The sequence below is a fragment of the Fusarium vanettenii genome (assembly GCF_000151355.1).
Source record: "Fusarium vanettenii 77-13-4 chromosome 3 genomic scaffold NECHAsca_2_chr3_3_0, whole genome shotgun sequence".
NCBI classification, from domain to species: domain Eukaryota; kingdom Fungi; phylum Ascomycota; class Sordariomycetes; order Hypocreales; family Nectriaceae; genus Fusarium; species Fusarium vanettenii.
In genome coordinates, this window is record NW_003315880.1 from 2,322,924 (window position 1) to 2,336,463 (window position 13,540).

General features: G+C 52.5%; 3 protein-coding genes across 3 annotated transcripts; 1 reads left to right on the top strand and 2 right to left on the bottom strand.

The window, feature by feature from the left end:
- Nucleotides 1-2,682: 2,682 nt before the first annotated feature.
- On the bottom strand, nucleotides 2,683-9,034 carry NECHADRAFT_35835 (uncharacterized protein; the record flags this gene model as incomplete). The annotated part of the gene is made up of 5 exons (XM_003053152.1): nucleotides 2,683-2,907; nucleotides 3,007-4,882; nucleotides 4,931-6,151; nucleotides 6,197-8,632; nucleotides 8,685-9,034. The coding sequence occupies 5 exons, from the start codon at nucleotides 9,032-9,034 to the stop codon at nucleotides 2,683-2,685; spliced, it is 6,108 nt and encodes a 2,035-aa protein (XP_003053198.1).
- Nucleotides 9,035-9,935: 901 nt separating this feature from the next.
- Nucleotides 9,936-11,393, bottom strand: NECHADRAFT_77955 (uncharacterized protein; the record flags this gene model as incomplete). Its single annotated transcript, XM_003053153.1, has 1 exon — nucleotides 9,936-11,393. One exon carries the CDS (start codon nucleotides 11,391-11,393, stop codon nucleotides 9,936-9,938), a length of 1,458 nt encoding a protein of 485 aa, XP_003053199.1.
- Nucleotides 11,394-12,427: 1,034 nt separating this feature from the next.
- NECHADRAFT_36808 (uncharacterized protein) lies at nucleotides 12,428-13,540 on the top strand (the record flags this gene model as incomplete). Its single annotated transcript, XM_003052657.1, has 2 exons — nucleotides 12,428-12,641; nucleotides 12,699-13,540. The coding sequence occupies 2 exons, from the start codon at nucleotides 12,428-12,430 to the stop codon at nucleotides 13,538-13,540; spliced, it is 1,056 nt and encodes a 351-aa protein (XP_003052703.1).

Genomic DNA, 13,540 nt, shown 5'->3' on the forward strand with positions numbered 1-13,540 from the left:
AACTAGATGACAAGAGAAAGACACGGCTAGTTGCAGGTAGTATCACAGTACAACAGCTCTCTAACGATTCAAGTCAGCCACGGGGGGTTTGAGCACTGTGAGAGACGAGATCAGGTCAAGTGGGATGGGATGTAAGTTGGTGATGTGTCGAAAGTTTGGTGTTGAGGGAAGAAATCAGGTTTGCAAGGACAAGGACACAGACCCCGGGGGCGGCGCCTCATCATCGAGCTCTCTCTTTCTCTCTCCCTCCCAAGCAGCCTCTTTTTTTTTTTCTTTTGCGCAAGCCCCCAGCCAGGGCTCTTTTTTAAGTCAGTGAGGTCTCAGTGCCATGCCGTCACCAAGCCTGGCCGCCCCATCCATGCCCCAGGAGCGCCACCCTTGATCGAGAAGGGGAGGGGGGGCCAAGTGCCGCTACCAGTTGGACGGCGTTGTCCCCTTTGGCTCGGAAGGGGGGGAGGGCCCGTTGATGGAGGCCGGTAGAAACGCTGGGAAATGGCCCTGAGCTAGCCACAAGTCATGGTGCCGCAGCCGTAATTGCGACTCTGACGACAGCACGTATCCAGCCCATCGGGTTGTCGCTCTAACCTGGTGACCACAAAAGATCGACGCCGCGCGGCGGGTACCCCATCGTTTGGTCGTCTCTCTCATTCAACTCCCAGATTTGATACTGGAGATCTCATTTCCAGCCCCGTGGCTAGCTCGCTTTCTTTTTCCTCTTGTTCCCCTCCTCTCTACCTGCAGCTGTGGCAGCAGCAGGATATCCGCCCACGTACATCAAGTCCTCGCAGTCCAACCTCCCTGCGAGAAAAAGAAACGAAGGAACAATAAAAAGCAAAGCCGCGTCCAGCGCATTGAGGGTCCGAGAGGGTCCCCGGGAGTGGAAGCGGACAGGGATCCCGGATCGTAGACGACAGGACTAGAGGGTCGCGTCTTGGTTGGAGCTCACTCCCCGTCGAGATCAGGGCCACCCATCCCATCGTCAGTGCTCGCAGCAGCTTTGTTGTCTGTCGTCACATTGTGTGCCGTCTCTGTGTTCTGTGTGCCCCCAACCTCTCTGATGGTTGGACGGGATGACATTCTCTCACCCATCCCACCAACGAGTGCTTCTTCCCCCAACCAAAGCACAACCAACTCTCCTCCTTTCAGCTCGCCCGAGGCTCTTTTCAGGAACGCCGCACGCGTCAGGCACAGCAAGCTCGGTCCAATCTCCAGCTGTGCTCTTCAGCCCACACCCCAGTCAAGGTCCCCCAGGCGGAAATGCTCCACGGTCAGAGGCCCTTCCGAGCGCCACCGCTGATCTGCCCTGCAGAGCACCGTTAGTGCCCTGACCAAAGCCAGGTTTTGCCAGCCAGGGCTCTCGATTGTTCGGCTTGTGATGTTGGGTGATCAACTCTCCTGCTTTTCAGGCCTTCCATGTTGCGTCTTGGCATCTGAGCTGGACTCTTCAGCGCATGTCGTAAACAGTTGAGATCGTCAGAGCCTGCGTTGCCCGCTGGCATATGCTGTGAGACTCGCATCTGCTCTTCCTCTCCCCGCTTCCGCCCGGTGAACGACGGGTTGTTGCCAGGTTGATGCCGATATTGATAGACCCCCTTGTCCCTGTACCTGTGATGATAGAAAACCCCTGCTCGCTTTCATTACATCGCGCCCTGAACGGACCAGGACCCTACCTCGCACCCCAACTACCGGATCCTTCCTTTTAGCGAGAAAGTCTGCCCATGGGCAAACAAAATCGCCTCATTCGCCGGCGCGTTCGTGTTTCAATTTGCGGAATAGAGTTTGGACGACTTGACAATTCTCCGGTCCGTGATGATGTTTTTGGGAAGAGTGTTTTGAAACACCAACTCGGTGCGCATTCACGGTTTATACATTTGGTCTAAGGATTAGGGAACGACTACTCTGTAGAATCCTTTTTGTTAAGCCTTTGTTCTAGCTTGGATCTTTTTCTTCTTCTGAAATTACCACTTCACCGTAAAATGAAGACATCTTAATGAGCATTCGCTAAGGATACCCTCAGTGGCACGTCAAATTGCCAGGTTGGTCACCACCCAAGTCGACCCCGTGAACATAGCCATGTCACGTGACACACACGAACCATCGCAGGTCTCGAGTCTGGACGTGCATCCAATGCTGAACAGATGGAAATAACGGTCAAGCATTGTTCTGCTCGAGTCTATCCAGACCCGGCCGTAAAGAGCAAGTCGAATGTTGCTCAAGTCTCACCTTGGGCCTCGAGACTGGTCGAGATATGTCCCGACCACGCCCCATTAACAACTGCCCGAGATGAGCATCCTAGCTCCCCCTTGCATGAGACTCTCATGGCTCGCACGCAAGTATCCTCGCGCCGCCAATTTTCTTTTGCTAAAAGCTGCAAGCCATCCATCCACCCATATCCGAGATCCAACCTCTCGGTGTTCCTGCGTAGCCCCAACGGTGAATCACCCATCTCGCATTGTCTTCTACAGTTGTGCCTCTCCTAAAATGCTCCATATGCCCTCAACGCCTTTGAATGCAGAATGCCAAGTATCCCGTATGCATATAGTGCAAAATGAGGTCCATCTATCTAACCCTTTACCGTCTCTTGGGAACAAAGAGGCTTGGCTTCCCCTTCTTTCGGGGCCCAGGTTGCGGCAGAGGTGGGCGAATCGGCTGCAGCAGACAGTCAGCAAAATGCTCAATCAATTAAGCAAACTGACATACCTTATTGTCGTTCTGTCCCTGGTAGGACGTCGATCCACTCGATGTCGTCGTCGGATTCGAGGGTCCCGTCGGAATCCTCGGCCCCGTTGGTATCGAAGGACCAGTTGGCGCCATCGGAGGTGGTCGTTCTGGAGGCGTCAAGCCCATGACTGACATGGCCGAAGGATCTGTTGGGGGCTTGGGCGGTCGATGTGGTCTTTGACCAAACTTGCCCAGGAGTCCACCGCCTCGTGCTTTGTCGCTCGCTATCTGTGTTGGTGTTAGATTGATCGGGGGTGTTGGTCACGTTTGGCGGTGTTGACATACTCTCTTTGTACCGGGTTGATGGGACTCTGGTCCATCGTGCGACCGTTTCCTTGTTTCCCCTGGAGGCTTACCCGCCGATGATGTGTGAATAACTGGAGGCCCACCAGAGCGTGGGACAACCTCAGTTCTTTCAATCCCACCGAGGCCTGGAATGTGCGACGCTGGCGCAGGTTGTTGCGCCGTTGTGACAACCGGTGAGTTCGAACGCGATGAGGGGAGTGAGGACGTTCTCGAGGGCGCATCGCGCATGACAAGGTCGCTGTCTTGAGCCTTCTGTGGCACAAAAGAACCCGCTCCGGTTTGGGGAGGCGGAGCCAAGTAAGCGCCTGGCTTGGCCTTCTCAAGAGGTCTACGGAACATGTTCAAGATATCGCCCTTAGTATAGCGATCTCGTGCCTGGGCGTCCTCGATGAGCTTCCGCCAGAACTCGCCTTGCACAAGGGCTCGAGAGTCACCCAGAATCCAAAGGGACGACTTGGCACGTGTGAGACCGACGTTCATACGTCGAATGTCAGTCATGAAACCGATACCTCCAGTTGAGCTGGCTCGGACACACGAGAAGATAATAATCTCACACTCTCGACCTTGGAAAGCATCGGTGGTGTTGAACTCGATGATGTTCGTGATTGCCTCACCGTACCGTGACCGGAACCGGTTGCGAAGCTCATAGAGTTGTGCCTTGTAGGGGGTGATGATACCAATCTTGCCAGTCAAGTCACACTGTTGGTACTCCTTGCTGAATCGATCATACAGCTGCATAGCAACATCCAACTCCTTGGTGTTGACCAGGGACTGGCCTCTGTGACCTCGTTCTTGAACACCCTGGACATCAAAGAAGCGGTAAGGACCAAGCAGCGCACTCTTGTGCCATGGTTGCTGTCGAAGCTCATGCATGTTCTGACCATCCGCGAGTTGTCCTTCGTAGAATTCACGACTAGGGAACATGCTAATCTCGGGATGCATACGGTACTGCATATCAAGCAGATGCACAGACTTGGGGTGGTTCTGCTGCATTCGAACGAACAGACTCTGGTCGTATCCGAACTTGGCTGCTGACTGTGAAAGGACTGTAGGTGGAAGCTGCTTCGGATCTCCGACGAGGATACACTTGCAGCATCCATACTTGAGGGGGATTAGAGCACTCAGCTCCACACACTGGGCAGCTTCGTCGATAATGACCGTCTCGAACTCGACATCAAGGTTTCGGAACATCTCGTGACCACTTCCACTCAGGGTGGCACAGAGGACCTGGGCAGAGTTGAGAATCTCCTGCTGGACCTGGCGGCGGCGCAACTCCATCTCTCGAGCAACCGAGTTGCCACTACTCTTGTCAGCGTCAATCTGCTTGCCGATCGACATCTGGCGTCGTTTGAGCTCCTCGAATTCTCGAGAGAGCCTATTGTAGAGGCCTCGATCGTCACCGTCTCTTGATGCCTCGAGGCGAGGTCGTAAGAGCGAGAGTTCCTCCTTGATCTTGCCAGCATCTTCATGAAGCTTGTCGCGGTCAGCCTTGGCCTTGTCCTTGGTGCCGTCACCTTCCAAGCGGGCCTTGACGAGCTCATCGAGGGTAACATCTTTCACAGCAGCATTGATGGCATCACTTCTGCCAAGTCGAATGACATTGATGTTGCGAGTCTTGCCCGAGGTAGTCTTGATGCCGGATTTCAATCGCAGTACCAACTCGTCCACGGCGGCGTTACTGGGGGCGCACACAAGAAGCTTCTTAGAACGAGCTTGGTTGTTGGCGGCAGGTGCTCCGTTTGGTCGTAGGGGCACACCCACGGGAACGCCTGTGTTGTTCATTTGGCTGAGCTGCTCTGAGAGAAGGGTGCCAACCATGGCCACGATGGTCTTGGTCTTTCCAGTTCCGGGAGGACTAACAATGTTAGCGTTATCAACTTCGATGGAAATCACAAGAACTCACCCCTGGATCAGTGTAAAACCATCATTGTCGTGGGCACCGAGAACAGCCATAGCTTGTCCGCGGTTGAGAGAGAAGTTGTCCATACAGGAGGACACCTTTTCCTCGCCATAGCGAAGAATAGGAGATGGCTCGGCGTTTAGGATCTCATCCATCAGGTCATAGTACTGCAGACTCTCCAACGCAGCGTACTCTCGCTCGATAGTGGTCATGTTTGTGATCTTGACGCCATAGACACTAACGTTGGGGGTCAGGACCTGTGTCATGGGGTTGTTTCGAGAGGCCACCCGGTAAGTGACCTCGATCATCTCCTTCTTGTATGTGATGCGATGAACCCTGGCGAGACAGTGCCGAGCGGTCTTCTCGGTCAGGGGATTCTCTGCCTCAGATACAAGCAGAATGTCGCCTTCCGACACACCCCGATCCTTGTTCTGGACGACGGGCATGGTGAATGTCGCCTCTAGATAGCTATCGACACTTGCACGACTAGCAATCTTCATGCCAAAAGGTTGAGCGGTTAGCTCGTCCTTGGAAGTGACAAAGGAGCGCCAGGCTTCGGATGCCAGCAACGGGAAGAATGTATCCTGGTATGATCTGGGGTTGGAGTACTTGGTCGCAACCTCAGATGCTTTTGGACCGTTGGGTGGGTCATTGCCTGCGTGGAAGATGTCCCAGGCCAAGATGGTGTTGTGCAGTCGATCCATGGGAGGGATCAACCGAGCTCTCATCTCCTTGACAGATCTTTGCTGTCTTACCTTCTTGACGGGCTTACGGAGTTTGTCACGGAGCGCCTGCAGACGGCGCTTCTCGGTCTCATCAAGAGTCTTCTGGCCTCCGGTGCTGAGAGCCGCGAGCTCGTTGTCAGCATCAGACTCATCCTCTTCTTCTGACTCCTCATCCGAGCTATTAACCATGATGTCGCTTCTTCCATGATCCTTGCCGCTAATACCAAGGCTAAGTAGACCAGAACCCTCGCCGGGGACAATCTCCCCTCGAAGGGCCTTGGCTCGTGCGATAGCCTCTGCATCACGCTTCATCTTCTCGGCCTTGGCTCTCTGTCTGCTTTCCTTCAGTGCAGAAATAGCCTTGAGATCAGGTCCCTTGGGCTTGGGCTTGACCTTAAGCATGGCCTTGGCCTTTGCCTTGGCTTGTTGTGCCTCAAGCTGCTTAAGGATAGGGCTGTCGATAGAGCTACTAAGCTCAAGCACATCGTCCCGATTTGATCTGGAGGACGGTGTGGTAATTGTTCCTGTGGACGAAGTACCCGACTTCGACCAAGCATCAAGCCTGCTCTGTTTCTTGACCTTGTCCTTGGTTTTCTGTGCCGACTGTTCCACTATGCCCAGTTGGTAAATCTGAACCTCTTCATCAGTCTGCCCCAGAGCCTGCAAAAGCTCGGCCCGCTGTTGATCTGTCATGTTTGTGGTCCTAACATATTTTCCAGGTATACTGGTGGGTAGACAAGCATCAGTGATCAGCTTACGGGAGGCTGGGTTGATCTCATGGCCGTTCTCTCGAAGACGGGTGAGAATCTTGCACAGGACTCGGACTGTGACGTCGACGAGCCACCTATCTTTAAGTCGGATCATGTTTTCCATGCCGCCAAAGTGCTGTTTTGCTGGCACAAGGATCTGGGACATGGTATCCTGCTCACTCTTGCCTAGAGCTTTGGAAATGGCCGAAGTGATAAGACCGTCTTCCGCGACAAGAGCTTCAGCAAGCTCCATGATCTCTCTGCAAAACTCTGTCATGGTGGCGTTCTGGATGTATCGAGACCAGCCTTCGATGTTTCTACAGGCAGTCGACACGAACCGCCATTGCTCGCTCCACCAACGTAGAACCTTTGCTGCCGACATGGGCTCAAGAGTCTTGACTCGGAGGACACCAGAAATAGGGTCTGTCAAACCACGGAGGATATCTCGACTCATGTTGAGAATAGGTCTGATAGGACCCCAAGGATTCGGGGGCTTGAGGATCCGCTCCAATGCCCACACTATGGACGAAAGGGTTTGATCAGGATGCAGCTGCGACATTTGCTCGAAGGCGCTGCTTCGGGACAGCTCTCCAGTCCAGCTTTTCAGCAATTCAGAAGCTGCCTCGGCGAGGTCCGACTCTCCGTGAGTGGAGAGGCCGATGGTGCCCTGGAAAGCATGACGGTCGTTGAATAGCGTGTTGAGATCCGTGGCATCGAGTTCAGAAACTCGTCCAAGGAGGTTCCCAAGAATCTCTACGGTTTCAGTAAGAGCCTTATTGAACTGTTTGCTTGACTCGCCCAAGCTGGTGTCGCTCTTTAGCGCTCTCACTTGTTCGACACCAATCAAGGGTTCGAGAGAGAGCACAATGTCTCTTGCTAGATCGATTTGCTCGGATGACAGATCAAACATTTCGACGACGCCTTGCCAGAAAACCTTGGAGTCTCTTGTGACTGCCGACTGAAGCTGCTTTCCTTCAAGGCAGGCAATGTACTCTTCTGCAAAGATCTTCATGTCCAGCTTCATGGCAGTTGACATGACCTTCTTGGCTGCATTAGCCACTTGAAAAGTCTGCCAGCCCTCCCGGTCTTGGCCAGGGGCACGCAGATTCGTCAAAATAAGATCCTTGTACTTCATGACCAGATTAAATGCAGCACTGGCGTAGAGGTGCGTGGTTCCAGCACCGATCTTGGTGTCCTGATCGAGGAAAGTCGTCATAGTGAATTGCAAGGCATCAAAACCAGCACGTATGCAAGCGGCCCTGCCCGGCTCTCCAATTGACTGATCCTTGGCCAACGACTCAAAGAGGGTATGCATCAAGACCTCACAAGCATCATACCTTCGATCTCGATTAAGCGATTGCAGCCAAGGGTCAACCCAGGAAGTAGGAAACGGCACAAGAGAGGAATTTGTGTCGAATCCGGACCAGCAATCTTCCAGAGACTGACGAAGCAAGTTCTTGTAGACCGGACTCGCGAAGAGCAAATCTGCAATCACATTGGGTCTTGCGTCACCAATTACGTCCCAGAATGCTGTCGGCGCCTTCTTGAGAAACCCAGTCAAGACGATGATAGTTATGACCAGGACGCCCTCCGCAGGGCAGGATTGAATGTGGCTGAAGAGGAGGTCGTAGATGTTGAAACTTCCTGGTTTTAGCTCAAGGCTTCGGAGACGCTGAAGTATGACATCGGCAGTGAGTGTTCTGAGAATTTCGTTGAACCCTTGCCAGAATTGCTCAATCTCGGGCCACGCTTCTGGCGCCTGGGCGTCCTTTCGGCTGATGTCGTCAATGGCCCAACTGAGTCCTCCGCTGACAGCCCAGTCGAACTGCTCCAAGGACATGGCGTTGCTGTCAAGGTTCTGGAAGTTCTGTGTTGCCCACTTGCGACGATCTTGGTTCCTCTGGTCAAAAATGAAGTATGTCATTCCTGGCAAAGGGTCCTTCGTTCCGAGCTTGAGTCCACTCTTGCCTTGCAACCGCTGAAAGACGAATTGAAATGTTGCCCGTCGGTCTGGCTGTGCCATGTACGGCATGCAGCATAGAGCTTCATAGACGGAAATGTGAACCTCGGTCAAGTGCTCTCCAAGTTGCGACTTCTTGAATGCAGCGCCGGTGGTCTTGACGATATTCTCGATAAACTCCCTAGCCCATACGAGATTTTTATCGATGCGAGCGACGTCTATGTTCTCAAGCATTTCCCGAATCTCGGCGACAACTTCTTCGTTCCATCGTCTAAATTGTTAATAAGGAAATTTGCCCTGCCTTGGCGCAGAGGTAAACTTACTCCTGGAATTGCTGGAGAACATCCTTGCGCTTCATGTGCCAGTTGAAGACGCATTCGGGGCAATACTTGAGGATGTGATTGAGTCTTTCGGCGAGTTCGTCTCCCCACTTCCCCTGACTCTGCTTGTCAAAGGCAAAGATCAAGCAGTTCCAGTATGTGACCTTGAGACGCTCGTTCCCCTCCTCAATGCGACTCTTCTTCTCATCCTGTGAGATGGTCGAGTCGGGATCGTCGAGCAGTTTGTAGTTCTCGTAATCATCGTCGCTAACTCGGGGGCAAAGCAGATGGCACTCCTTGGGGAACTTTTGTATCTTCTCGTACCACTGACTGAGCTCCTCATGTATGTCCATATTGTGCGACGTGTCTGGGTAAACGCATCTCTCGATTTCGCGGCCAAAGTGGGGTATCGGACTGATGTCGACAACAAGGTTGGATCATCGAGGATCTCGGGAGGTGCGGTAGCCGGCGACGTCTCGATGTGGGCGCCGACCCTCAATGTGGGTGGAGGTGTGGATGAGGTTGGTGACAGAAGAAAAGGTAGCGATCGAAGGTGACAGATTGTTGGTTGTTGTAGGTGAAAGGTTGATGATGTTGAAGGTGGAATTTATAGGTTGGTGGTGGTTGCTGGGTCACTTTTCGCCCTGAGCACTAAAGATCATCAAGGTCGCAACACAGCAGCAACAGCGGCAGTCGGAAGGAAGGAACGAGTCTAGCGGAGTTAGACAAGCAAATAGATAAACCATGAACACAATGAGGCCCTACCGAAAGTCTTTGTTCTGCAACAGGCAGTCAGCCTGCAATGGAGGTGCTCCGAGAACAGGCTTTGAAAATAAATGTAGTTAGGTTGAAGCTCCGGGACGGCCTTGCCTTGGCTCTGACGCGCCTGGTAGCCGCGTTCTTGCAGGGGTTTTAATGAACTGAGTGGGGCTGCCGTCGCTGGGGAGCGGTTGAGGTTCGGCAAAGTGCAAGTGAATCACTGGACCTCAACCACCCTGATCTCCTCCATTGTATCGAAACTCGAACCCATGTTCATATCTTGCTACGTAGGTAGTAGGCTAATTACTTCTTAACATTTCGAGGATCTTTTTACAGCCATTTCTATCACTCTTCTTCGTGCTGACTTGCAAAACTCGTTTGGCTTCCCTATGGCTTGGACTTGGTGTTATTCACAATCAATTTCACTCGTCCAGCACAGGATCCAACAATTAATTTTCACATCTATCGTACATATATACAGGCCGAGATCGGATATTAGTCACTGTCCTCGTCCTTGATCTGTTTCTTCTTCGCCGCTGCGTGCTGCTTCTTCCCCGTTCTCTCGACGAGTCCTTCCAGGGGACACTCTTCGTTGTTCCACTCCTCGCTCCCCTCACTCGTGTTAGCTCTGCATCGTATGCAGTTTCGCCCATGCTGAACAAAGAGCTTATGCAGCCCGTATTTAAGATGATTCGGTATTCGCACTTCCAGATGGCTGAACGTCTGGTCCCGTGTAGCTTTGGGAGGCATCCACTTCAGCCATCCGGTAAGCCGGTGGACGTGTGTGTCGACGGCAAAGCTGGGCTGCTGGAGACAGAACAAGATGACACATGATGCTGTCTTGACGCCGATACCGGGGAACTTGGTCAATGTTTGCATCGCTTCATCGGGATGCATTCCGTGAATGTGATCCAGTGAGAGGATATCCTGTTCCGTCTTCAAGATCTCCAAGTCCTTTTGACCCTGGGTCTTGCCATCAGCCTTGAAAGCCCCAGACATCTTGCCTGACTTCCTTTCCTGAATGAAGGCATCTCGTCGCTTTACATTCTCCTCATGAACCAACTCCAAGATTGCTTTGATGTCTTTTCCCTTGACCTGCGCTAAACCACCTGTTTTGATCGCTTCGACAATGGTTGTCAACGGGGCAGTTCTGACCTTATTCCAGTCAACACTTCCTTTCCCAATCCCTTCGTCGACAGTACCAAAAGCGTTCACTAGCCCTCTGAAAGCAGCACTTGAGTTTCGGTTGGAGGTGTTTGCACTGAGGCGGGTCCGGATCAGAGCATCGAGAACTGAAGGAACCTCTCCACACCCTGACACCTCCAATGACGGCGCCGGTATCTTGTCGGGTGCCTTAGCTTCGCCATGAATAGAAGCAAGTCTGCGATAGACTTCTTCGCACTCTTCTGCTGAGGGGGCTGTCCAATCGGGAAAGGGGGTGATGCCAGGTGTGAGTCCATAGGGATTATCCTTGGTCTTCTTGACAGGCTTTCGAGCAGGAATCTCTGGCACCACCTCGGCATCCTCATACTCATCTTTTGCCTCCTTCTTCACGGCTGATTGTTTGCTTGATCTTTTGGCAGGTTTTTTCGTCTCAAACTCATCATCCGACTCAAGATACGACGACTTGGCAGCGGATCGCCTCGGTCGCAATGATCTTCGAGTCACCGCCTCTCCATCTGTGGATGGCGGCTTGACCATAGGGTCAACAAGTGGTTTAGCCTCCGGGGAACCGTTCTCAAGTTTGACGTGTCCGACTGTCCCATCCGTGACCTTTGTTGACGTGGCATCCTCTTGATGGTTCCTTCGGGATGGACGGACAGGGCCCAGATTGTGTGGCAACTCCTCTGCTTCGTCGTCGGGCGGGCCAGTGACCTTGGTCTTCTGTCGTTTGGGCAATACTTTGTCTGTGGTACTTGCGGCGGCCCGCTTTCGTAGTGTACGTGTTGTCATGGCGGGTTGAGCAAGGTGAGTGAAGGTGCAAACAATAGCAACCACTAGTGGCGTTTTCTGGCGATTGAGGTTCTGAATCTGGCAACCCCAATTAGGCAATGTCGAGAGACGTTTGGCAGCAACCAAGAGCAAGGCTTTGTTCATGACAAGAATTGTTTGCAATAAAAATGTTCCTGGATCCTGACTTAAGTGATTATTTTCCAACCGTTTCACTGCATTGTTTCACTCTGGCATTTCCCTAGCTCATAGATCAACCCGATTATCAATGACCTCAAGAGTCGACCCCAAGATCGCCAGCCCCACCGCCGCCCATATCCCAGCCGTGTCAAGCGACGAAAGATCCTTGAAGAATTAGATTTGCAAGACGACTTTTCGGACTCTTTTCTCCTGCTGCTGATGGGATATTGATGATTGTATCCCTCGACTCTCAGAGTTCAAAACCACATGGAAGCACGGCAAAGGGGAGAAGTGTCACGCAGTAGGCATTCCTTGGGCTCCCGGGTGAGTTGCGCTGTGTGCCTGGTCACAAAGAGCAAAAATGGAATTATGGATATGTGAAACTCTTCGGTGCGTGCAGTGATAGAGGTATTTTCACGTTATTGTAGCTTTCAAACGATGATAACAGAAGCCAATCAATCCCTAGCTTTGTTCTTCACCAGCAAACCAGTCTTAGCAAGGACGGGTCCTAAACATCCATCCATTGGCGATGGCATCACCTGGCCTTGCCCCACACCCAATTACGCCGAATACGCCCATCGCGCCCATCACGCTACACACACTACACATGTTGAGAGAACAATATGAGAGAGGATCAAATACCAGAACAACACGCCAAAAGCGCCAGAGACGCTCATTTTGCGATATCGGGAAGCTTCTTTGTGAACTGCTCAGATAAAATAGATATGAAGCATCTATAAGAGGAGCTCATGGCTGCGAGGGAGAAGGGAGCGTCCTCAACAAAATAGATTCAAGTTCTCAGTCATTAAGATCTTATTGGATCGAAAAATTCATTTTCTATCAGTTCCGACCACAAGATGGCCTCAAACACCTTCAAGCAGTACTGGCTCCCCGAGAAGAAGGGATTCGATTGTCTGACCCTCCGCGATGTTCCTAAGGAACCTCCCAAGTTTGGCCAGATATTGGTCCGAATCAAGGCTGTTTCTTTAAACTGGAGGGATGGAATCTTGGCGATTGGGACGTATCCTTTCCCTGGACCGGATGCGGTGGTTCCCGGGAGTGATGGTGCCGGTTTGTTGGCCCCAGACTCCTTGACACTGCCCTTGAGTTTCTGACATGAATATATAGGCATTATCGAAGAGATTGGAGAGGGAGTAACTGGGTGGAAGGTTGGGGATCGAGTCTTGGCCAACTTCACCCAGGACCATATTGCCGGACGCTTGACACACGAAATCGGTCTTACTCAACTAGGCGGCGAGATCCAGGGTCTTCTGGGCGAATACTTCATCTTCCCCCAGACAGGCGTCGTCAGGATCCCAGACTATCTCTCCTTTGAAGAAGCATCTTGCCTTCCTTGCGCTGCACTGACTGCGTGGAACGCCTTGTACGGTCTCACGCCGCTCCGGCCTGGCCAGACGGTTTTGCTTCAAGGCACTGGTGGTGTTTCGACTTTTGCGCTGCAGATTGCCCATGCTGCAGGGGCAAAGACCATTGTCACGTCTTCATCTGATGAGAAATTGGAGAAGGCTAAGCTTCTGGGTGCAACACATGTCGTCAATTATAGGAAGACACCTGACTGGGCGGCGGAGGCCATGAAGATCACCAACGGCAAGGGAGTTGATTACATTATCGAGATTGGCGGAACCTTGACGCTTCAAGCATCATTTGATGCAATTGGATTTAATGGGCAGATCAACTGTATTGGCCATATCACCAACCCGGACCCTTTGGGGGCCGGCAAGGAGCTTAGAGGCCCAGACGCAGCATTCCTTGCCCTCGATAGGCTCTGTGTTGTTCGCGGTGTAGTTGTTGGTTCCCGAGAGCAGCTCCAAGACATGCTGGCTTGCTTCGAAGCCAAGTCAATTAGGCCTGTCATTGACCGGGTCTTCTCGTTTGAAGAGACCAGGGCGGCGTACGACTACCTCTGGAGCTCAACCCATACTGGCAAGGTTGTCATCCGTATCCCATAG